The 26,577-nt window shown below is 41.3% G+C and overlaps 1 protein-coding gene across 2 annotated transcripts in view; it reads right to left on the bottom strand.

The window, feature by feature from the left end:
• Nucleotides 1–2,003: 2,003 nt before the first annotated feature.
• The window catches only part of LOC115656425 (uricase-like), a 32,158-nt gene continuing 7,584 nt past the window's right edge, over nt 2,004–26,577 (bottom strand). For both annotated transcript variants that reach the window (XM_030573134.1, XM_030573135.1), the window contains 7 exons: nt 18,622–18,840; nt 17,289–17,405; nt 15,424–15,502; nt 5,750–5,936; nt 5,025–5,148; nt 4,548–4,631; nt 2,004–3,775 (listed from right to left, as the gene is read on the bottom strand). In XM_030573134.1, the coding sequence (XP_030428994.1) occupies nt 3,695–3,775; nt 4,548–4,631; nt 5,025–5,148; nt 5,750–5,936; nt 15,424–15,502; nt 17,289–17,405; nt 18,622–18,840 (891 nt within the window). In that variant the 3' untranslated portion in view covers nt 2,004–3,694. The remainder of the gene's footprint in view (nt 3,776–4,547; nt 4,632–5,024; nt 5,149–5,749; nt 5,937–15,423; nt 15,503–17,288; nt 17,406–18,621; nt 18,841–26,577) is intronic.

Here is a 26,577-nt window from a genome sequence, read left to right as displayed (position 1 = left end):
CTTATATAAAATTGTAGTGAAACCTTCCTGGCCAGCTACCAGGATTGACCGCATGTTGGATGGTATAGGAATGGAAATCAAAATGATAGGAACTTATGTGCATATCTGAGACTACCAGTTAATTTTTAATTGTAGGTTATGCAGTCTAGTCTGCAAGCCTCCATAGGTAGGTCCCTACCAAATTCACAGCTGTGAAAAATACATCACAGACTGTGAAATCTGGTCTTTTGTGTGCTTTTATCCTATACTATATAGATTTCATGGGGGAGACCAACATTTCTCAAATTGGGTCCTGACCCAAAAGGGAGCTGCGGGGGGGGGGGGGGGGGGGGGGGGGGGGATGTTACAGTATTGCCACCCTTACTTCTGCACTGCCTTCAGAGCTGGGTGGCCAGAGAGCGATGGCTGTTAGCTGGGTGCCCAGCTCTGAAGGCTGCGCCCTGCCAGCAGCAGCACAGAATTAAGGGTGAGAATACTATACCATGCCATCCTTACTTCTGCATTGCTGCCTTCAGAGCTGGACAGCCAGAGAGTGGCAGTTGTTGACCGAGGGCCCAGCTCGGCAGGCAGCAGGGCAGAAGTCAGGGTGGCAATGCCATACCATGCCATCCTTATTTCTGCACTGCTGCCGGCAACAGATCTGCCTTCAGAGTTAGGTTCCTGGCCAGCAGCTGCCTCTCTCCAGCTGCACAGCTCTGAAGGCAGCACTGCTGCCAACAGCGGCGCAGAAGTAAGGGGAGCAGTACTGCAACCCCCACTATAATAACCTTATGACTCCTCCATAACTTTTTTAAAATAACAGCACCATAAAATTTCAGATTTACATTTTTTTAAATCTATGACTATGAAATTGACCAAAATGGACTGTGAATATGGTAGGGCCCTATCCATAGGCCACTAGTGAACTATGTGGGAGGATGAACCACAGATGCAAGGTCCAATCCCCAGCCAACTTGCAGGGGCGCTGGAACAATTGTACAATGGGGGTACTGACAGCCATTGAACCAAACTCTAACCACTGTATATGATGGAAACCACTTCAAGCCAGGGTTGGCATCCAATGACCTATCCAAGTCATTCACCCACCACAGAAATACAGCTAACAGTCAACTCTGAGTGAAACCTGTGCAGTCAACCTCCACAACCCTTTAGGACCAGGGAGGAAGAATTATTCTGCAAGAAAAAACTTAATGGGAGTCTATGTAGATAGAAAGTAATGATCCAGATTGGAGTTTTATCAGGACCTCAGATATAACACCTCTTCTCGCATGAGTTCTTGCTGGATGTTTGGCACTTTTCTACTCATCAGTCTATTGCCTGCCTAAGAGTCACACACAAAGGCCAGATTTGTAACAGTTTTCAGATGTTGCTCGGCTCAACGTTGCAAAGTCTAAGTGATTTAGATGGCTAAATCCCAGTGTGACTTTTAATGAAACTTATGCTCCCAAGTCACTTTTGAAAATGGGACTTAGCCATCTAAGTCACCTGGGGACAGATTTTTAAAGATATTTAGGGGCCTAACTTTGATTGAAATCCATGAAAGTTAGACATCTAAATGCCTTTAAAAATCCAGCTCTTCTTAGGCATTGCAGTTGCAAGCAGAGCACTGTTTAAATACCTTTTCAAAGCTGGGCTGAAATGCCTGCACGACTACAGAGTTCTAGAGAGACTGCATGGCGTGAGCAATGATGTGTGTTCCGAACCAATGGGAGGTCTGAATAGGGATTTTGTTGTCTTCTTTATGTCTTATGGCGTCCGTTAAGTTTGTCAAACCACAATGAGCAGGCTGTCCACACACAATGAACTACCTGCTTTACCTAGGAAGAGGTGGATAATGTAATGGTCAGAGGAATCCTTTTTTTAGCTTAAATGGAAGGGGTGGATCATTTTGGGGGGACTGATCTGAATTTAATATTAGTAATGTTATCTGGTATGTATTCATATTAATGAAATCCATATGGGCTCTTCCCTAATTCAATATAATAGTCAAAAAGCAGTTTTCTTTTAAACTTTGCTTTTTATTTTTCCATTCAAAGATACATAGATAATCTCCAAGACCATTCAGTCATAAAATAATAAGGTAGCAGAAATAGAAAAGAGATGAGACCCTCAAATGTAATGCAATAAACTTCACACAAGGAAGAAAGTAATGTCCAACACAGAACTACAGACCAATTAGTTGGGTCAACTAGTTACCAGTTCAGGCAAATAAAAGCACACCTGGAACAAATCCATCCCATGATATAAATTGTCGTATTGTCTTTAAGAAGATGTCACATTTTGATGAGCAATAGCTGCCTTCCAATTTTATGTGGTGTTTAAGATAAGCAGATGAATCCTTTTGTGGAAGAGAGAGGGAGAGATGCTTCTATGTTGCAAGCAACCTCAGTTTCCTAAATGCCCATTCAGGTTGTGTTCCCTAATTTTAGTGTTACCCAAAGCACGTGATCAGATCCAGCAGGGCAAAATAGGTCTAAATGTATTGAGTGAGGAGTTTAATGCCCAAAGACTTTTGGGGTGAGGTTTTAAAAAGTGCCTAAGTGATTTGGGCACAAGTCACATTGGATTTAAGGTCCTATGTCATTTAGTAGTTTTTAAAATCCTGCCCTTGGAAACTAAAGGCAGTAGTTTCAAGCTAATGGAATTTGAGCAGGTTTTATATTGTGGCTGTGTTAGTGACAGGTTGGGAACACATAGGTCTAAGATGTGCTGATTTTGCTATTTAATATCTGTGCTCAAAGGTATGCCCTGGAGTTGTAAATAAAGTGGAATTTGCCTACCCATTTTTCTCCCCAAAAAGCTATAGCTTACTTTTTGGGTTGACTTCTGCCTGCTCAAAAATCATGATAGTACTGTTAAATTAAAGAATAAGACCTAAATAACCCCACAGAGCATTAACCCCTTAAGCATTTCAGTGATTAACACAGAAGCAGTTATATAGCTGTATAATCCCCATAGCTGGTTGTTTGATGAGCATTAATGCAGCAGCCATCTAACTAGAACCCTTAAATAGAAATTAATCAACATCTGTACTATTAATATTGTAAGGAAGATATAATATATAAGTAGGTAGAATGTGGTTTTATTTCCTCATTGCTTCATGAAGAAATCAGGATCTAATTGAATTTACATTGTCAATATGTAAATTAGAGAATTATTACTTATGTATTGGGCCAGATTCATTGCAGTCCATTGAAGTCATACCAGTTTACACCACCTAAAAATTTGGTCTCATGCCAGTAAATTAATTTTAGTGTTAATAGGAAGAATGAATTAATGCATGCACATTAATAAATAATGCATAAAACCTATTTAGGATTATAAATGTGCAAAGCACATTACAGACATTAACTAATTAACTGGAACTTTCATAATAAGCCTAAAAATAATTGTCTTCTAATGAACTGATTTTAATGTTTCTGGCTGGGATTTCCAAAGGAACCGAAGGGAATTAGGTGCGCAAATCCTATTGAGATTCATTGGGATTTGGATAGCTGAATTCCTTAGGCTCTTTTCAAAATCCCAATCTCTGTAATTTGTAGAGGGAAAAGTCAGGTCAATGAATGGAATGGATACATTCTGAAAAGAAAGCCACATGGTAAGTGTGTCTTATATGGGTGAATAGAGCCCATATGTTCAGTTGGTCCCTTGTCAAAACATCCAGCCAATTGACTTGCTGCTCATCTTTTGCATCTTAGGCTTGCTCTCTTAAGCACTTCTTCCTTCCGAGGGTGCATGTATAAGAAGCGTAGGGAATGTCCACTGGGACCAGAACCTGAACATAAATGACATATACATCAGTAGCTCTCCTCCAACTGGAGTATCCATCAACCTCAGTGGCATCATTGAACTAAAATCAATATTCAGTAGAACCTGAGGGCACTCAACATGTCAAAAGATCAAGCCACCAGGTACCATTCCTGCCGTTATTGAAATCAATGGGATTTTTTATATGAAGTTAAATGGGAGCAGGAGCAGACCTATACTGGCTATTTAAAGATGGGGGCAGGATAAGAGTAGTGAGGGCAGGGGACCCAGATCCAGGGGAAGGAGAACAGAGCATAAGGGAAGACTAATTCATCTGTCTAAAGTGGCAATCGTAAAATCAAATACTCTCATTTTCCTCTCATTTATACCAGGTTTATACTAGTGTAAGTTCATCAGGCCAGCTCCTCAGACACACCTGGGCACCTCTCTTAGCAGCTGAGGGGGAGGAAGACAAATGCTGTACAGCTTCCACCCTTGTCCCCCTCCCATCCCAGAGTTGTGCCCAGGTCTAAATTGTATCCAGCTGCAACAAAACAGCAAGAGGCTGTTCTAGCAGCTGGGGATTTCTGGAGCATAGCCAGGCTCTGACCACATCCCCTTTCCTTCACCACACCCTCAACACACTGGCCCTACATCACAAGAGGGAATCCATAGGAACCTGGTTAACTAGCTTTTGTAGCCAATATGCACCACCAGAGCAGTGCAAAGGAAACACATCTCTAGTGGGCTGGGTTTTTCTAAATGACCCCATGCATTTAATATTTTAAAAGTTCCCTCACCTCCTTGTCATTGGTCAATCCAAATTTCTTCAGGTCTATGACATCATAATAAATGTTGTTCAAGGTGACTTCAATCTCCTGTATCTGAAATGATAAAAATCTGAAACTGTCAGTTTGTCACCATACTTTCCTGCATGACAGTCTGATAAAGTATTTAAACAAAGTTCACAAAAGGAAGTAGAGCAAAGAGGATAAAATGGGCCCATTTTAGAAACACCTGAACACTATTCTGTAGCATTCTTCCCTTTCGTTTCTGAGTCTGCTCCTGTGAAGTGCTGAATGCCCTTCATGTCCATTATCCTCATAGGAAGTGCTCTGCATTTTCTCTGCATTCTGATTTTTCCAAAACAGCTAGCTGCCTCTTCAAGCAGTTTCATGTTTTACTTAGGTTATCTAGACAAATAGGCTCAGCCTGAACATCTCAGTGGGTCCTATGACTGTATTTATGACCTAAATATTAAATGATGAAAAAGATACCTGTGGAACTCTCGCCAGGATGAGCATCTGAATATTGTTGACAGTCTTCTGGTGAGAGGGTGAGTATTCCCCGCAGTCAGGTGGCCCAGAAAATGCCTCAAGGACACACTCATGAACAATGTCCCTTAAAAATATTGTTTGAAAGTAAAGCTCTAAAATTACTGGTGAAACATGTTATTAATTGCCGTTATGCTTGTTTTTTATCTGTAATATTTTATTTTCATTTCCTCTGTCTCTTTCTAACAACAATATAACACAGAGTTTGTACTAAGCCCTTCCCTTACTAATTTCCCCTCCCACTCCAATCCCCCAACCCTGTAATATTGCAAATCAGCATTTTATTTAAGCTATTAGCTTATTATGCTGAGGGCAGCTGTGTTCAAATATGAACTACTCAGTCCAGAACATCAGCTGGTGTAAATCAACAGAGCTCTGAATTGGAACTACACCAGTTGACAATCGACCACTCAGAGCCTTATCTTCAGAAGTACTGAACACTCATAACTTCAGCTGAAGTCAGTGGGAGCTGTGGGTGCTCAGCAACTGAAAATCAGGCCTAGAGAATTTAAATAAGACGGTTTTAATGGTAACAAAAAGCAAACTGCGGTTGCTTTTAGAGCACAGTCTGTGCAGTGCCTACTGCATGTGGAGGGTGGGTTTGTTTGTTTTTGAGGGAGTCTAGGATAATACATTTGCCAGCAGACATAATTCAATTCAGTACGTACCATACGCAGTCAAAGTCGATATCTTGACACTCGCCATAGGACCACTTGCAGAATAGTTCTGCACTAAAAACTCTGTCGGTCCGTTCAGGAATTGTGGTGTATTTGTCCCTGTGGAAGCCTTGAAATCCAGACTGTGTTGTTTTCTTAAGTTTCAGCTCTTTAATTCCAGAGATAACAAGTGGACAACCTGTGACCCAAAAACATTAGAGGGGAAAGATCAGCTCCTATTCATGCAGGGAGATGGGAACTCTGTGCTGGGGTGACGTACTGCCATACAGCATTCACCCAGAGGTGTAATTTTTTGCATTTGTGTGATACTTAGGTATTCAACGTTATTGTCTGCACACAGACATACAGAGCTGAGAGCCAACTTCTATAAAGTTAGAGTTTGATCTTGAAAGGTGTTGTAGGTCCTTTCCCTAAGGAGTGGCACACTCCCAATCCAATTCCTATTAAAATCAATGGGAGTTAAAGGCATTCCACATCTCACCTTTTTGATCAGCCCCTTAGCCATGTCTGTGCCACAGACTTTATTTCACACAATGTACATCAGTATGCAGACTTCAAACTTAGTATATCACTCATGTGCATGCATACTTGGCTGCTTGCACCAGCACTGCACATACTCACCAGGACTGCTTGTGTCAATGCAAAGTGCAGTGTGCCATGCGCCATTGTCTGGCGCAATGCCTACTGAGAAATTTTTGTCCATGGATCACTGAGAACTAAGGGCCAAGTTCCCAGCATGCAAGTGTCTTCACCCCATAATGCCAGCCATACCCCATAATTTTTGCTCCTTATTTTTAAACCTCACAATCCCGCATGTCACTTTTTGGTTTCCACCATCTCTGACAGAAGCATGGAGCGTACAGAGCTCTGCACTATTCTTATAAACATCACAAATACAGAACACATGATTCTCCTGTATTTGCAGAGGCACAGAAGTACCACACTTTAGCAGTCAGCCATACATGTGATCTGTGCTGAACTGTTCTCTCTGCTTTGAGCTGTAGTTGCTGTTAGGACGTGTTTGGTGTTTGCTGTCTAGTTACAGCTATGACCATTTTCCTCAGCCTCTGAGTTATGTGGCTTTGAGTACTGTAATGCATTCTGCAATGTGTTGTGTACTATTAATGATAATTGTATTCTCCAAAAATAGAAAATTGAGTGGCAAAAACAGCATAGAAAAAACATGAGCAAAAAACTGCAGGCTCTGCAATAGAAACTTTAAACATATATTAACAGAATGGGACTTTGAAATTGGAAAGGCGGCTAACATTTCTGTCCATTTCAGTGTACAAATATAATCCTTTGTGCCTACAGATATGCCGCCTGTGGCTCTCAGAGGTCAGTGTACATGAAGCTGTGGTTTTCCTTGCTGGCACCCTGTGCGGAGTGGTAGGAATACAGATGTGGCTGTTATGCCACATGGAAAGTAGGATTGTGCATGGAGCTGCTAGAATGGAGTTCTCTCAGGACTGCAAGGGGTGCGGAGTCCAGGATTTTTGGATCTGTACATCAACAGGTCTGCAAAAGCATTTGTATTTGCTGCCTGAGAAGACCCATTATATCCTGGTGCATCTCCTTCTCCTTTTCCTGGGCCCATCTCCTGTCCACTCTCTCTTGCTTCATGCCATCTGCCATGGTAGCCCTCCAGACCCTTTGTTCAGGGTCTGATGCAGCACTGGCTTGCAGGAACTTGCTGAACATGTCCTTCCTAGTCCTCTTCTTTCTCCTCCTCCTCCTCAGGACCTGGCATTCTGTGAGTGAGGAAGGCATAGCAAAGTAGCAACAGCAGCAACTGCTGATAAAAACAGACAAACCTACCATGGATTTACAGTCACAATGGAAAGGGAAAGATAAGTTTCAAAACTTCCTCCCTTATTCCAATAAAAATTTTTAATAAGACATTCTTACTGGCCCTTTGGCTTCGGAGCGCCTCTGCACAGCACCATTCTCCAGCCCCAGTGGTGGTGAATATGGCCTGCCAGAGGCAAGGAGGGGTGGGTGGAAAGGTATTTTGGTTTCATGAAACAACAGACTTTCTGTCCCTATTCCATGGGTCTGCGCATAGGGCGACGGCACTGATTATTGGCACTATTTTTCTCAAGTGGTCATGATTTTAGCTGATATCTCACTCCTGGGGGTAACAAAGGCACAGAGAGCACAGCTGCTACTGGTGTCCCAAAGCCACCCGAGCCCATATGCTGCTAGTCTATATACTGCAATGGTGCCAGCCAAACTCATCATGGAGTGGTGTGGGAAAGGAGGGAAAAACAAGACAGCCATCCCCAGAAGCTTAAGGGAGAAGTGTAGAGCACCTCCATGAAAGTTTCATAGAGCTCTCTCAGAAGGTACATAAAAAAATACCACTTTGCCTGCCCCTCTGCCAATGAAAGCATATACAACTCTTACTTTTGTTTGTTCTGCCTTTTGCCTCTTCTACAAGTTAACCAATGAAAAGATGATACTTGTGTCTTCTTAGCTTGGGGATGGGCTGGGTACCATCTTTAAACTTAAACATTGTAAAGAAAATGCATAAACACACTTACCCAAGATCCCTTCCCCTTCTTGATTCATCCGCGCTTAGCTGATGGGACTGACTAGACTGCAGCAGATTCTCAAACAGGTCCTGGCTTGGGGCATGGCTGGAGCCCCCCTGCTGCATCTCCCCACTTCTTCTCCAGCTGCTCACTGTTCATGCCTGAGGTCTCTGTCTCAGGCTCAGGCTCCTCCAAGGTATCCATGGTGGTCTGCAGTGTGCAGGTAGGGTCTTGGCCAAGTATGACATACATCTCATTGTAAAAGTAGCAGCTCAGCACCAGATCAATTGTTGCACTCCCTGTCCTTGTGGTATGCCAGGTGCTGTTACTTTGCTTTCATGCAGCACTGGTTCTCATCCCTGTCATACCTCCTAGCCTGCGCCCCTGCACAATCTGCTGGTAGAGGTCCATGTTTCTCTGACTGGTCCGTGGCTGTGCTTGCACAACCTCTTTTCCCCACACCCAGGAGATCCAGATCTCCTGTCTACTCCAGGCAGGAGCATGTCTAATGTCTAGACCCAACATGGTTATCTGGGCAAAAAGGAAAAGGCATTTCAAAAATACGTGACGTGAGGGCAGCTTCCAGTCTTTGTGATTCACAGACAGCAGAGTTCACAATTGTGACCAAAGTGGTCTGTGTCGCAGGGAATAAGGCGTTGTGGGACAGCTGCTGGAGAATTGTTAGGGTCGAGCCAGGTCACATAGTGTCTACACTCCCACTGCATGACCATGGTTCATGCTGCTCAGGGAGATGGTTTTACTGCGTCGCTGTAATGGAGTGCTTATGTCAATGGGAGACACATTTTAGTACAGACACATGCACAAATAGGTTGATGCAAGGGGCCTTATGTTGACCTAATTTTGTAGTGTAAACAAAGCCTTAGACAGAGCTAGGACTTGTTTCAGCTATCATTGAAGAGAATGGAAGGACTCCTATTGATTTCAGTGGGAACTGAATTGAGCCATAAGTGATGTGGCCTAAGAGAATGATGAGGTCAGTTTTTTCCTAAGTAACAGCAGGCAGTATTGTAGGAAATCTGCTATATATAGACTGGAACCCTTCTGAAAGTCCCTCTTTCACATCTGTCTCAGTGTGAGTTCTGCATGTGTTACATTTGGAGGCAAGCAGCCAATGTGAACACTTGCAATTTGGATAACTTACAGACATTGGTTTTTGTACCCGCAGCTTCAAGTTGACAGTAGGTACTTTCAGATTTGACTGCTACATCTAAAACGTATTAGTGCAGATGTGAGGATCACAACTTTCATCTGAATACCAACCAGAAGATTTCTTGACTTTATATTTGAGAAGCTCTTTTGGATGATACCACTGGGAAATTTCATGTGTCTAATCCTTTGGATTACACTGACAACTGAACATTTAACTTTTGTTTCCCTATGCAATAGAAAAAATTTTCTAAGCTAGAGTTTTTTTTGTTTGGTCCCAGGTAACAATCAAATCTGTTCCGTGTGTGAGTTGTTGCTGTATCACAAATCTTTCTATTAAGATACTTGAGAGTTATCACTAGTGACAGTTGAGAGGTATTTCATTTTTTTAAGCATTGGAAAAGCGCATACCCCACATACATAGCAATATCACGTCTGTATGACATGTGAAACCAGCCTTGTGTCTACACCCAGATGTCCCCAAAACTGAGACTCTACAGGTCCAAAAGAGAGTCTACTCTTCTAGACCAGATAAGGAAAAATTTCCTTCTGCTGACTCAGGAGATTGGCCAGGAGACATAGTCTTTCAAGGTGCTTATGCTCTGAAAAGTGATTGTATAAAAATAGCATCATGAATAGGGATGGCTGAAACTTTTCCATCAAACTGGTTTTTTGACAGAAAATTTAGGTTTTGTCAAAACAAAATTTTTCATGAAAAGTATCTGCTTTCCACCCAAAATGTTGCTTTTGTTGAAAACATTTTGCTGAAAACAAAAATATTTTTTTTATTAGCATTTAACATTTTTATTGGGGAAAAAAATCTTCTGACCAGTTCTGATAATGAAATTTCATACTTATTCTGTGTCAGTGATTTTCACACCATGTTGGTCAGTTGAAAAAGATAGCATTTTCTAGCTGCCAGCTTTGTGTAGAATCTGAAAGGCAAGGTGGGTTGTTTCTGACTGTGAGTTCTTTAATAACATGGATTCTGCAGCTGGGTCTTAGTCAGTAATTCTGCTGATAATGTGCAAGCCAGAATAGGCTCTGATTCACTCTCCCTTACTTGTATTAGCTCTTGCCTTTATAAGACAATATTTAAAGAACAGCCTGTAATAGAATTTCTTAATTTTTAAAAATTTGATACAGGAGATATTTAAAATGGATTCCCTCATCTGAAATAATAATCATATTTTATTTTGCAGATACAGATCTCTCATTTTTATTCTTTGCATTCTTTTTGTTGTTGTCTTAAACTTGTCTAAGGAGTTGTATCTCTAATTTCCAGGGGATTCCCCTCTTTTTCATACCAGGACACTGGAGCAATTAAAGAAAAGACTGCCCTCAGTAATACTTCCCAGGTTTCATACAGAGCCTTGTGTGCTGGGACAGGACTTGAGGAGTTTAGTCAGTGCTGTGTAAGTAGTCATGCACTGGAGGCACATTAGCAATGAAACTCCGAATTTATATATTTTACTGTCAAGTATCACTGCCTCAGTTTAAGGAACTCCCCTATAACCTGGGATATAGATATTTGATATATCTTTTGTTTTAAGCCAGAGGTCCCAAAACTGTGGGGCATGCCCCATAGGGGGCACGGAGGAAAACGGGGGGGACCTTGCGGGGCCCAAACCAGCTCCCACAAGGAGCGGGAAGGGAGCACCACCCAGTCCCTCCCCACCTTCACCTCTGCTCTGGTCCTGCCTCAACTGCATCCCTGGCTCCTGGCCCTGTACCCAGCCTCAGTTCAGCTCCGCTCCCAGCCCTGTGCCAGCCCCCAGCCTCGGCCGCTGGGCGCAGCTCTGTTCCAGGCCAGGACTGGGCCAAGACCACGATTGGAGCTGCACCTAGCCACGGGCCCAGATGCTGGATCCCACCACAGCCCAGCTGTGGCTCCGCTCCTGCCCCCACCACAGCCCCAGTCTCGGACCCCATATCCCTGTCCATGATCCTTCCCCCCGGCCCTGGCTCCAGAGGGTTCGGGGTAGTGGCCACTAATGAGGTAAGCAGGGTGGAACCCTCAAAAGTTTGGGGACCACTGTCTTAAGCTCATTACAGTGGGTGACTGAGCATCTATGCAATGTTTATTGAAAGCATAAAATAAGGTATTTTATCTATCAGTTTATATAGGTTTTATGTTTTCTTTTCAGTTGCCAGATATTGAATCAATTAAATCAACCAAGACCTTTATTGACTCACAATAGCTCGATGCTTGTTAACATTCGATATGTTGATAATGAAATATGCTTATGATTATATTAATTCTCACAGAGCTCTTTTTACTAGCAGAGTGAAAGGGTGAAATGCAAGGGTTTCCAGAGGTAAATTTCGAAGTCTAGTTAATAGGTGTGTCGGAGGAACATTAAAGATAGCGACAATTATCGTGCCAGAAATTAAAAAGGAAATAGTTGAAAACCATCTCTGGTGTTACTCCTCACCTATGCAGGAAATCCAGAGAAAACTATTAAAGGGTTGCATGATAGCAAGACTGAAAATTGAAGGTAAGTCATTTTGGTGAGTTCTGGTACATGCTTTTTGTCTGCAATATCTCATAGGGTGCTTCCTCCAGCATGGCCTTTTGTGGGCCCTGCAAATGCAGTGCACTCAGCACCCCTTCAGGTTCTCTCAGTCAATTATCCAGACTTGAGTTGGTTCAAAACATGTACCCCCTTCATGGGATCTAATTTATAAAGTCTTTCTATGGACGGGAACTTACTTCACTAGTGACCCTAAGTTACCCCGCTCTGGGTTCATATGAGTGTCCTGGTCAGCTCTTGTTCTTGTTCAAGAGTTCCTACCCAACCTCCACCCCTACCCCCCTTTGAGGACCTGGGGTTGTGCTTCAGATGGTGACTTTCTCAAAACAGGAATCCTCAGCTCTCCTCCTTGGAGCTGGGTTGTAAATGTAACCCTTCTGCCCGGCAACAGCAACGAGGGCTAGGTTCAATATCTGTTAACATTACAAAACAACTGTCTCGAGCGCTCACCCAGAAATCTGGGAAAGCTAAACGCCATACCTGGGTTCTGCTAAGAGATAATACTTCCCCGCTCGCAAGCGCTAAGTCTGTCTATAGCAAAAGGAAACTTTTATTAAAAGGAACAGGGAACTTAGTAACTTTAACACACTACTCCCCTTTCCCTCTGCTGCACCCTGCTCATGGCTGGTTGTCCAAAATCAGTGACATCCCCAAATTCAGGGGTGCATTCAAAAGGATTCACCTCCCACTCCAGAAAGGGTGTGGGTGTCAAGCAACACCTCTGCTGCAGCCACTGCTCCCCAGTGCTGCTGCTGATGGCCACCACCGCAGTCCCTGCTTCTGCTTGTGCTGCTCACTGTCACCTCTTCCTCTAGCTGGGATGTAGTGTTCTGAGGTTACACTGCTAAAAGGTATCAGTGGGTAGTGGGGAACCGCACTTCTGCTGCGTCCTCTGTGTTATCTTTCATCACAACACCATACCCACACCAGGTCTAAGGCTCAGCCCCCAAAACTGCTCATCAGTGATTTCAACTCTAGTGATCACTGAACAGAAACGCAGTCTCTAATTTGAGTCTGATCAGCTCTGTCTTTAAACACCAGAGGGAAAGGATCAAATGGTATCTAGGACTCTTTAAACAAAGTCTGCACCACCACCACTTATCCCATCACCCGCTCACGTTCACATGGATTTGGCATCACTACCTCCTGCTTGTGCATGAAGTGCAAGTAAGGGTGGCCCTCTCAGCTGAGGCATGTTGGGTTCAGTTCTGCTGCCCTTTAGTCATACAACAAGGAAAAAATTTAATTACTCCCTCACTCAAAATGACAGTGCATTTTAACCCAGAACAGCTGGAATTGATCGCTTTGGCAAAGCCAGTATGTCTGCTGATCACCTAAGCCCAATAGGTGTGTCTATGCAAATACCATCTGCTTCTGAAGTACTTTCCCCCAGCTCATCAGTAGATGACAAGGGAGAGAGCTCACTCAGGCCCTGGCTCAACACTAGGTAGCCAGTCCCTCCGTCTCTCCTTAAACAGGAGTTCCCACTCTTGTCCTTGGAGCTGGGTTGTACTTTAGCCAGGTTCTCCATCAACTGGCCTCTTTTTCCCCAGTTAGTCCTCAGGCTCAGTGTGTTAAGCAGGTCAGCCTTCTCCATCTGCTATCAGCCCTATTGTGAGGGAGGAGGCAGAATTTATGCTGGTTCTCTTCTCTCAGTTCATCCCCAATTGATTGTGCGAAATGATAACTTTGCCCCACCCACTCTGCAAGGCTCCTGTGCCCTTAAAAACAGTGTAATGGCATTTCTTCCCAAGCACCATTTATTCCTGGCACTGCTTCTGCTCTATCAATGTCTCCTAGGTCCTTGTATATACATTGGACCATTCAAAATCTTAAAAGGCAATGCCACGTAACAGGGATGGACTGATCCCATAGGCGCCACAATCCTTAAGGGACAGACTGCTCCCTCACACAAACATTTATAGTTTTTATGCATGTTGTGTACAAGGTCTGATCATGAGTCTTTACGCATAGAAAAATATGCAATACTATCAGTGTATTTAAAAGCAGGAACTTTTTCCAGAAAATGATATAAACTCTTTAATTTCATTTAGGTTTCTTTTTTCATTTCCTTGTAGAAGTTAAGAAAGGATGTGGAAACCCAAGTCAGAATTGCTCATGCTGCCAAAAATGTGGCATTGGTTAAATGTCCTCAGGATCATAAAACATGTCTTCTTATAGACAACTGAGGCCAAAATTCACGGGAAATTTGTGTCTGATGCTGCCCGTTCTACTGGTTGAAATACTAGAAAAAACACTCAGAATGAGCCTTTCAGAGCTCTTTGCTGTTCACAAAGGAAATGAGTTGTGCCAAGATACAAGGAGACATGCTAGCTAACCCATAGAGGTGCCTTCCAATTCTAACAACCCTGTGAACCAGGAAAGGGACTTGATGGGTCTTAAGACTGATAATGAGCTACACAGACTTTCATCTCTAGATTATGAATTTGAATACAGCCTCAGTCAGTAGCAATTAAAAGTTGTTACTATCTGATGATTGTTCAGTACTAAGGACCCTATAGTTACTTATTTCTATCTCAGCAGTGCCTAGAAACTATAGTCCCATTGTGCTTAACACTGTACTGATCTCAGTCTAGTTCCTGGCATTACATCCTCATGTTACATAAAACAAAATTTGGATCTAAGTGGCATTCTTGTTGGCAGTCACAGCAATGAGGTGGAATTTGTAGATTCAAATTGGTAGCTAGATATCTAACATGCTAGTTTACATATGTAGGTGCAGCTTTAAATCCTACATTACTTGAGCACTCCAAAACTGTCACTGACCTCAGTGGGACTTTTGGTGATGCAAGGAATTCAGAATTTGTGCACACACATTTCAGTGTTTGCACATGAAAAATTGCTTGCACAGAGATATGGGTGCAATTTTAGAGCTTAGGCTGAGGTCCTCTAACAGCCTGACCTAATTTGTAATGCAGAAACTGAATCTTTTTAGAAGCAAAGCCAAGCCATATTCGTGGGGTTTTGCAGTGTTACTGTAAATTAGTCAGTTGGACTAAAATACTACGTCTTTGGGAGTGACTATTAGAGTAACACTAATATTCAGAATATAGGCTTTACTATGATGTATTAGTTGAAGCAGATCATTTTCAGAAGCCAGTTCAGTCCTGTGAGTTTATGTAATAGTAATGCTTTGTGAACAATTGTAATTATGATGTGTTTAGGAGAACTCTATAAATATAAGGCTGGATTCTGCTCACCCATGATTCAGTGAGCAAGGACAAAGGATCAAACCTATCTTAAAAACTTTCAGGGTGCCCCTTTCTTTGTTTTAGCACTGTGGATAATCTTTGATGTTCTAAGCCTTTAACTCCTGCAACTATCTCTAAACCTGTGTTTGTCTTTAATCAATGGAGACGTTAAGGAAGGAATAATGATGCTGAAGGAAAATTAGCAATTATTTTCTCACCATTCTGACACTGTTCGGCTTCACAAAAGCGAATTCCTTCAGGAACACAGATAAAGGAATGGACATGGGGAATTCCATTCTACAGATTTAAAACACACTTGTAAGTAAAACTGTAATGCGTTGTAATATAACTTTTAAAAAATGAACTGAGAGAGAAACATCCAGAAAAACACATTAGTATTTTTTTAGGACTGTCAAGTAATTGCAGTTAAATCACGTGATCAACTCAAAAAAAGAATCATGATTAAAAAAATTAATAGCAATTAATAGCACTTTTAAACAATAGAATACCAATTGAAATTTATTAAATATTTTGGATGTTTTCTACATTTTTATATATATATAGTATTCTGTGTTGCAATTGAAATCAAAGTGTACATTATTTTTTATTACAAATATTTGCACTGTAAAAATGATAAACAAAAGAAATAGTATTTTTCAATTCACCTCATACAAGTATGGTAGTGCAATCTCTTTGTCATGAAAGTGCAACTTATGAAGTAGATTTTTTTTGTTACATAACTGCACTCATATACAAAACAATGTAAAACTTCAGAGCCTGCAAGTCCACTCAGTCCTCCTACTTGTTCAGCCAAGTAGACAAACAAGTTTGTTTACATTTGCAGGACATAATGCTGCCCACTTCTTGTTTACGTCACCTGAAAGTGAGAACAGGCGTTTGCGTGGCACTTTTGTAGCTGGCATTGCAAGGTATTTACTTGTCAGATATGCTAAACATTCATTTGCCCCTTCATGCTTTGGCCACCATTCCAGAGGACATGCTTCTATGCTAATGATGCTCATTTAAAAAAATGCATTAATTAAATTTGTGACTGAACTCCTTGAGGGAGAATTGCATGTCCCCAGTCCTGTTTTTCCGCATTCTGCCATATATTTCATGTTATAGCAGTCTTGGATGATGACCCAGCACATGTTGTTCATTTTAAGAACACTTTCACTGCAGATCTGACGAAAACGCAAAGAAGGTACCAATGTGAGATTTTAAAGATAGCTACAGCACTTGACCCAAGGTTTAAGAATCTGAAGTGCCTTCCAAAATCTGAATGGGATGAGGTGTGGAGCATGGTTTCAGAAGTCTTAGAAGAGCAACACTCTGATGCGGAAACTACAGAACCCGAACCACCAAAAAAGAAAATCAACCTTCTGCTGGTGGCATCTGACTCAGATGATGATAATGAACATGTGTCAGTCCGCACTGCTTTGGATTGTTATCGAACAGAACCCGTCATCAGCATGGACGCATGTCCCCGGGAATGGTGGCTGAAGCATGAAGGGACATATGAATCTTTAGTGCATCTGACACACAAATATCTTGTGACACTAAGAACAACAGTGCCATGAGAACTCCTGTTCTCACTTTCAGGTGACATTGTAAACAAGAAGCGGGCAGCATTATCTCCTCCAAATGTAAACAAACTTGTTTGTCTGAGCAATTGGCTGAACAAGAAGTAGACTGAGTGGACTAGCAGGCTCTAAAATTTTACTTTGTTTTATTTTTAATGCTGTTTTTTGTACATAATTCTATGTTTGTAAGTTCAACTTTCATTATAAAGAGATTGCACTTCAGTACTTGTATTAGGTGAATTGAAAAATACTATTTTGGTTTTTTTCAGTGCAAATACTTGTAATCAAAATAAATATCAAGTGAGCACTGTACGATCTGTATTCTATGTTGTAATTGAAGTTAATATATTTGAAAATGTAGAAAACATTCAAAAATATTTAAATAAATGGTATTCTATTATTGTTTAACAGGGCAATTAATCATGATTAATTTTTTTAATCACTCCATTAATTGTGATTAATTTTTTTAATCACTTAACAGCCCTAGTACTTTTCAATACCTTTTCTAGACGCCGCCATGGTACCTCTTGAACATAGGCCTTGACATACACCACATGACAATATGATGAAATTAAGTGATTGCAGATATCCAGGGCAAATTGTTCTATAGTTTGGATCTAAGAAAACAAATAACACATTAGAGAGCACCAATTATCAGAACACAAGATGCACAGTTTGTCTGGATCACTAAATATTTTGAGTGAAAATGGATTTTGTGGATGATATGGATGCCATTCAATTCTGGGTTTATAAAGACTGTCTTTCTACCCACCTAGTCAGCATGCACGGTAAACTACAATAGGAGCTAAAGATTCACATTCATCAGCGATCCCTTTTTCCTTAGATATAGTATCATCCACACAAAGGAAAGGAGAGGTAGAATAACTGGATTGAGAGAAGCCACCACTGGTATCTGATCCTTAGAAAATGTAATATCAGAACATTCCTGGTAGATGGTCTCATTGAACAATAAAAACTGCAGAACGCTAAAGGGTAAAGATGAGATTTCATAATGAGACTGAGAATTTGGTCCATAGTGTGGTATAATTAGGCTATATGGAATAAGCAGATTAAAAGAACAGCTGAAGCCACTGAACTGGGGGTAATGATACTTATTTTCTTTGAAAAGCTTTTTGAGATCTGCTGATGGAAAGCACTATATAAGAGCTAGGTATTATTCTTATTATTATTATTATTTATTATGAAAGAGTGCACAGATGTCCTACTACAAAAGGTACCTGAAGACAGGTGTGAGAACAGTGCTGCCTTTGTCAGACAAAAGACTACACCAGAAAACTGAAGGGAGGCCCAAATTCCAAGTTTAAGATTCAGAATTGGATTCATACTTTTTCAAAGTTCGGGGGTATCAGATCCAAGAGGTCCAAATGGAAAAAAAAAGATTCCATTGTTGTCAACCAAACCTAAAAATGTCTTCCACATATAAAATAAAGATTATCCACACTTGTGCACCAAATAGCAGCTGAGAAAGTCAATGTTGTGTATGAAGAATTAGTACTGGAAAAAGGAAATATCCAGTTCAAAACCTTGAAGGGAGCTTCAGTGCCAAACTGGAAAGCAGGAAGCAGGAAAAACATATGAAAGAGAGTAGGAATTTTACATTAGCCAAACCCTCTTCAACTTTTGCCTAGAGACGAGCTTCTTGACCTGGATGAGCTTTGGAAGCAGATAGGACAGGGCAATGCAAGATGAGAGAGGATTTTTTGAAATAGGTTGACAATAGAAAAGGAAGAAAAATGATCACTTCCAAACAAATCTGGGGCAGCATCATAAATACCAATCAGTAAAATATTAAATAGAATAGTTTAAAAATACCCCTTTGCATTTTGCCAAAGCTAAGACAATGTTCTTCATGGTGTCAGTAGGGATAACAGCAGAATTGTCTCCATGCAAGTACTCATTGACAGAATCCAGTCTAAGATGTACACAAGCTTCCACTTCTTTAATGCAGTGTTTCTTGTCATCTCTTCTAATGCGAAGGAGTTTAATCACATTCTTTCCATACTCGGAATTCAGGACTTCCACATCTTCATTCTGCAGTGAAAACACAGGCATTTCTTACACAGTGGAGATCACAATTATAAAGGAAGCCAGAGCCAGGCTCAGCTGGATTAAATACCTGTTCCTTTATCAATGGCGATCATTTTATTTTTGTGTTTACCCTGGAATACTACAATCAGTAAGGTCACACCCAGAAGAAGGTGTGAGGTTCTGGCAAGAAGAAAGAAACCATTTTAAGGAGATACTATTATTAATAGTAGTAGTGGTATTTAATGTTTTTATTGTAAAAGCCTCAACTGTTATAGACCCTGTTGCGCTGGGCACTGTACAAATACCCCATGTAATCTGTCTGTTGTCTGAACAAGGAGAGAGATAATATGCCATTACAGCTATTAGACTTGATTCACCACTGTGTTACTTTTGGTTTATATGGAGTGTCACATGTTAGGCTGAAATCAATGGAGTAACTCCAGCTTAAAACAGAAATTATGCACTGCTGAATGAGGCCCATTATTATTATTGTTTGTTATCTGTATTGTGGTAGTACCAAGGGACCCTAATCATGAAACAGGACCCCACTGTGCTACACACTATGCAAACACATAAAAACAGACAGTCCCTGCCTCAAGGAGCGTACAATCTAAGTATAAGACACGAGACAATAAATGGATACAACAAATAGGAGAGGAAAAGGAAATAATGAGACCAGATATTATGGCTCTCTCCGCACATTGCTCAGATGTTTGAGTAACAAACACCTCAGGCTGTAAATCTAAGTGACTACAAAGTATTTGATGAAGTGACTGGATTTATCTTCCTGTAGCTGAGATCATCCCTCACTCTGGAGCCTCAAGCCATGCCATTGGCTCAGATCTACACACTCATTTTCTGGCTTTCTCCTGGAAATAATGAATGCAACCAGCCAAAAGGTGTCAAACTCCTTTTAAACCTCTCCCCAGAACCAGTAGGGTCTTGCATTATTTCAAAGCTACTAATTCCCTGGAACACACTTATTTCTCAGACTAAGGTTTTCTTTCTACATATTAACTTGGTTTATTTTTCTGGTTGGCATATTTTCCCTATTACCTTTAAAAATATATTTATGGTTTTCAATTACTGCTGAGGTTTCTAGTAACAATCCAACTAAGTATTTAAAATAACATATTATAATTATTATTAGTTATTATTTCAAAGCATCCACAGCCTACTGAGTACTTCACAGAAAAGGTGTAAATGACAAGTCTTTACTCCAAAGTCCTTGCTGTGTAAGTGGTAGATCTGTTACACAAATGAGACTATAACATACACCAGGAAAAGAGGTGGTCAGAAAAGACTCATGTTGCCAATGTGTGAGGATATTGTTACTCCAGTTAGGCATACAAATATGTACTGATCCAAAAACGGTGGAGTGGGTGGGTGGGATTTTGGGAGATCATAGGGTCCTAAGTTGTGATTTGAATGGATCAAGGATGGAGGTTTGACAAATGGATTTCAAAAAGGTATGCCAAGCTATGGGGCAGGATGGAGGAAGGGGTGGAAGCACTTGTGAAAAAAAGAGGCAAAAGGGGTATGAGATTGGCAGAGCAGAGGGTATGGCAAGAATGCAGAGGAAGATCAGGTGAGATATTTAGGCAGGTTTGTGCCACACTGTGCCCCATGTTACACTCTGTGCTCCATGTTCACCAGTTTTATATGATTTTGATATATCCTGTACAAAGTATACCTTGTGTGGTATCATGTGAAAACTCATAATCTGCTGACCATTATTATCTTGGTAAAATGTGTGTGGCAACTTTTCATGTAAAGTTATGAAACTACTGTATAGCAATGATTTTATAGTAACATGTTACAAAGTTAGAAAAGAAGGCTCAAACAAGTTTTTCAGAGACAGACACACTTGCAGGTCTGCAGAATGCTAAAGAGTCATTACTAAGGTCTTCTTGAATCATGGGATGATTGTCAAATAATTGCAGCTGAGTTGCGGACAAGATATGGAAAACTGCAGAAAAGTAATAAAGGACCTTTATTAATTGCGGTAATTTGGAAAAGCCAGAGAAGACTTACTTATTCAAGAAAAGTTTTCTGGAACGATATAAACACTCAAGAATTATGTTATGCCTGATAATTTTTTTGATAACCAGACATTTTGCTGCAACCATAATGTAGTCATTAATGTGCAGGGCTGATAGCCCGAGCACCGCATGCACAGGGCTGGCAGCCTGAGCCCCAGCTGCTGGCAGCTCAGATAAATTAGGTTCTATTGCACTAGTGGGGAAAAAAGTGTGTGTTGCAAATGCCAAAATGTACGCAAAATTGTGGACTGTGAAAAGTAAGCTAATTAAAATCAAAATTGTGGTGGAAGCCTAATATTGCGGGATCTGCAATTTCCACAATATTGGAAATTAAGTAGGGCCTTAGTCACTACCTGTTTAATTGGAGATTCCCCAGCAGCAATGATGTAAACAAAGTATTTACAATTCATCTGAAGGACAGCTGGCAGATCACAAATGGAACTGCTGACCCCATGACCCAGCAAAGACTTTTCCAGTACAAAGGGTAAGAGTATAAAAAAGAGAGACATTGACCACCTCAGTACCTCTCCTCCCCCATCTCTACTCACGGCAGCGAGATCACTTGAAAGACGATATCAGCATCATTGGACTAGGGGGAGTGGTCCTAATTGGTAATCTTTCCAGTTAGTATAGACTGCTGAAAGTTTCTGGGGGGAGAGAAACCTTTTTGATTTCAAATCTTATTTAGCTTGGTAAAGTTTAGGAATTAGTTTGCAGTTTTATCCCTTGTGTAACCACTTCTGACTTTTATGCCTTTTATCACTTATAATCATTTCAAAAACATTTTTCTCTAGTTCATAAACTTTTTATTCTTTTACCTAATCCAGTGTATATTTGGATTGAAGTGCTTTGGGACTCCACTTCAGCCAATAAGACTTGAGCATATAAACATTACCCTTTGTTGGAATGCCGGACCAATATGAGTTCATGCTCAGGGGTCTACTGAGCAGTATAAGACGCACGTTCCTGGGATGCAAAGCTGGGGTTGGGGAATTTGCAGGTGTTGCCCTGTATGTAGTTCATGAATGGCTGGGAGAGCATTCATGTAACTTTGCTAGGAATGACTTTAAATGCTAATGGCTGTGCGTGAGCAGAGCTTGGAGAGGCCACTTGTTCTTAGCAAGGCAGAGTAAAAGGCACCCTGGGCTGGAGGGTTAAAGGGACAAATAATACTCTGTATTACATTGCTTTCTTTGTACTATAGCATAAGATGTAAGTGCTATATTGTAGTGTATTCAGTAAGAAGTAGAAGATGATGAAGAAATGCTAAAGATACATATTCAGTGTCCTTGAGGTAGCACGGTATAGGACAATGATACCACTACAAGAGACTACCTCAAACACACAACTTCCTGGCTCAGTAAATTATCCTAAATTACTGCCAGCTGTTTGCAGTACAATTCTGCCTCACCTTTAACAAAAGGGAAAACCTCTAATAATGAGCCAATTTTTGTTGGTTGCTTTAAAACAGTTTTGACTGTAAATGCTTTATCTGTACAACAACATGGACAAAAAGGTTGCAAGCTCTAATATAAGGTTGCAATTTTTTCTGTACTACTGGTCATGCTGGTCATACGATATACTTTGCATGGTATATTCATCCTATTCCTTCAGTATAGAATACAATATAATAATGAGAAAATAGGCTATTTCCATAGATTTTGCAACAGATGCATTACATTAAGTGTAATGCTGAGCACAGCTGGTACTAATTTTATATTTTATAATTATAATTTTATATTTCTATTTTAAAACTATCAATCAAATTGTTTTATTATTGAGATTAATTACTAAGATTAATGTGAACTTGAAGATGAAGTTCAAACTTCCAGTTGTCATAGTACCATTTGCTTTCCTACATATTCTTTGTATGGTGAGTTATTGCAGAGGGAGTGGAGGGGCATGGTGCAAACAGCTGCCAGAAGCAGCGTCTGACTTTAATGGAGCTAATCCCTGTCGATTACAGCTATCCCCCTATTCCATCTTGTTTCTTACAGCTGTCCCCATACTCCATTTTGTTTTTGTTGTCCTGTGGCTGCCCTTCCCTGGCTGTTAAGTTGTTTACCAGGGCCACTGCCCTTCTCAAAGGGATGGCCACTTGTGCTGCGTGCTAAGTGGGACCACTGCCCTGTTCAAAGGGTTAGTCCTGTTATCACCTTGTTGAACCTGGGCTTGGTGTAGGGCAGGCAATGTCCAGAGCTGCAAGACCTATTGTGTTTTTAAGATCCTGGGCATGAGTCATAGGCCTCATGTGCTTTTGAGTCACCTATTGCACAGGACTCTGCCCAGGCATGTCTCTGTGCTCACCTGCAGTTTTTCCCTGTGCCTCCTCCCCTGTGACAGAGGGAGCCTAGCAGGATCACTGGCGGGAAACTGCCTAAGTTTGCCTTTAAAAACAGACATTTTTGAAACAAACATCAGAAAGGTTCCTGCATTGCTGCCTGGTCTGATCAGCCAGGGGTTTTGGGGGGTCCTTTCTCTGCTCTCGTTTTATTTTTGAGCGTACCCCCGGTTTTTAACCCCCCCCCACAAAGAACGAATTGCTGCCTGAGAGATCTCCTGATTATCAAGACCCTACCGAGCCCTCCTTGCTTCTTCTGATGTTACTGCTGCTTCTGCATTTACTGCTGCCTTGGGGACTGGTAAGAATCCCTCTGTAAAACTTTCCATACTTTTATTTTATTACTTTAGCTGCTGGCTCTGTTTCCCTAGCACACTGACTCAAGCTAAACCTTGGTCTGTGTCTTAAAACCTCCCTTAAACTCCGGGTGCTTTGCTGCTAAAAATAAGTTTGTGCCGCTGCTAAGCTCTGCTCCCTGCTTTCAGCTGTATCCACTACTGCAGCCACCATCCCTTGGCTTCCTTGAGGGCTGCCTTGGGAGCTGTATCCTGGGCACATACCACTCTGCCCTCTGTGACTTCCCCATAGCATAAGGTGCACCATAGGTTTTGCTTTTTAATTTCATAAGTCATAGTTTGCTAAGATTGTAGAGCTTGTAAATTTCACCTGCCTTGTTATAGTTTGTTGCTCTGTATAGTTGCTTGTTATAGTTTGCTTAGAATTGTGATATTTGTTGTTTTGCCTAGTCGTTGATTAAGACATTTTAAAAAGCCATTGCCTGGTTGTATTCTGTACCTGTTTTATTACTTTGTATAAGCTGCTTGTAATTTATATAAGTTTAATTAAGTTAGAGGATAGATAAGGTTTTTACTTCTTGAATTCGTCTTCCCGCTGTCCCAATCTCTCCTTGAACTTTCCCGTGTCTGTTTTTCCCCCGCTGCAATCCCCCCCTCTGTGTACTTCTCCGTGTCTCCCTGTGGTAACCCCTTGCTGCTCCCCCCCCCCCGCGTGTAACTTCCCAAACCCTTTGCTGCTTCTTTCCCTTTTTTTTTTTTGGGTGTCCCTCTAGCCCTTCTTTACACCTCTCTGCTGCCTCTCCCTGTATCCCCTGTGTTCGTGCCTCCGCTGCCCCTCCCCTACTGAAGATCACCATCACACTGCTCCATTCGTCTTCACCCCGCTGCTCCGCAACTTCCCTGACGTGCTCTCCACTGCTGCAACCTGCTTCTTCCCTCAGCCGTCTCCCCCATTCTCCACGTGCCTTCCCATCGCTTACACGTTCAGCGCCCTCCCCTCTTGCTGCTCCCAGACTCCCCTTAAATGTGCTCCAGCTGCTCTTGTCTCCCGTACCTCCAGCCCGCAGGCTCCTGAAGACTGCTCTGGGCTTCAGAGTCTCTCGCTGCTTGCAGCTGCACTCTCCTCTCCTTAGTTACCACTAATCACTCACACCCCTCCCGCTTCTTGACCCAGCTTTTAGGCACACTCTTGCTATCACAGCCTCACAAATTAAGTCAGTCATTTTCTACATTGCATAATTTTACTTATCACCCATACAGTATTATTGCACTGTGACTCACATTTTACTTGTGGTTATAACACCCCATTAGTTGCCTCCATTTTTCTAATATACTTTGTAAAACATTTTTATATAGAAGCTACCATTTTATTTTGCGTTCCACACTGTATCTAGAGTTGTTCCTATATAAAGTTGAGTTGCTTATTGACTGTACTGTATCCCATTGTGCTGAACCCCACTTACTGTACTCCACTGTTAAAACTCCCTACATTGTTCAGTAATAAGCCCCCCTTATCATTGTCTATTGTAAACACCTTATACACCCCATCCCATCGCATTTCATTGTTAAATTCCCACCACTTCCTTTTTCCTTTAATAAAGAAATTAATTGGCACCCCACCTGTGTGGTAATTGCTCCCCAAGATCCCATATACCTGCAGGCAGGGACAATCCCCAGATGCAGCTACCACAAGGTGCCCAAACTGTAAGTGAACCCTGTTACAGGAGGCTGAGGGTGTTTAACACCTCATGAGGGACATTCATCAGTTTGCTGGATTAGACCCAAAGGTAGTTGAAGCTGCTTAGCACTAGAGCTGCTCAGGCAATGTGTTTTTATTTCTGCAAGTAAATACAACAAAAATGAAAACATTTTGGCGGTGTCAGCACTTTTCATGAAGTCTTTCAGGTTTCTGTCAGAAAACTGAAGTTCCCAGTGGTCAAAAACAAAGAGAAACAATCAGAATGTATATATAAATAAAAATCTAGCCTTCAGGTTTGGTTGTTTTTGTTCATTAACGAAAACCAGAAAAAAATGATGAAAACTGAAATTTTCCCACAAAAATTTCCATTTTGTCAAAAGTAAAATGTTTGTTGCAAAAAAAAATTAATTAAAAAAATTCAAGCAACTCTTTTCAGCACATTGAGCTCTCAGGGACGCAACTGGCAATCGCTTTGAGTGTATCTGAAACATTCCTCATTCCATCAACATCTGTTGAACAATTTCAATTTCATCTGTTCAAAACAACTCCTTTAAAATCTGGTATTTGCTCATTCTGTGCAGCTGACAGAGAGACTCTTTAGAGAGTTGCTTTTCTTTGCTGTTACTTAGTTCCTCCATTATCCCTGTGGGCTGCTGAAATTTCCTGCAGAAGTGAAGATGGCAACCAGGATGACGGTAAGTAAAGAACATATGCAGAGATGTTTGGGAATGTGAAATTATTAAATAGCTGGATTACAGAACTGTACTGCACATCGATCAGTGTTTTCATCTTTTCTACTTACTTTGTAGGTAACCTTCGAGCTGTATGTCAGAGTCAAATGTAGATTACTGAAACCTGATTGAATTTCTTTGTAAATAACCCATCACTGCATTATGACTAACTGCAAAATTGTCATTGGTTTACAAAGTATTAATTTCTTATGTCCACAGAGCTTATAGGGTCTGAAAAGTTCCTGTGAAGGCAGACTCAGTTTTACAAAGTATCCTTTTTTTTCTTGTCCTTGTGATTCAGCAAAGATTTTTTTTTTATTTTACTCATGCACTGAACCATTTGTGAATCACTCAGACCATGCTTAGTTCTGCTTCATGTTTGCTTGCAGGCACTCCTACCCCTACCTCATCTGGCCATTGTACCTCAGCAGTTCACATGCTCTCCAGCAGAAACCTGGGTCTCTGTACTGTCATGGACTGATACAGGAAGAATCATTTCTGTGAAGAACTTACAGTTGACATTCTGGACAGGGCCAACAAGCAGGTGCAATACCACAGAGAGAGGATTCAGAGCAAGTGGAAAGGCACAGGCAGGCTGCGGAGTGCAGACTTCTGCTGTGCCTTCATCAGG

Source organism: Gopherus evgoodei, chromosome 8, assembly GCF_007399415.2.
Source record: "Gopherus evgoodei ecotype Sinaloan lineage chromosome 8, rGopEvg1_v1.p, whole genome shotgun sequence".
In the NCBI taxonomy this organism is placed as follows: domain Eukaryota; kingdom Metazoa; phylum Chordata; order Testudines; family Testudinidae; genus Gopherus; species Gopherus evgoodei.
The sequence above is the reverse complement of the archived record's forward strand: the minus strand, read 5'-3'. Positions and strand labels throughout refer to the sequence as shown.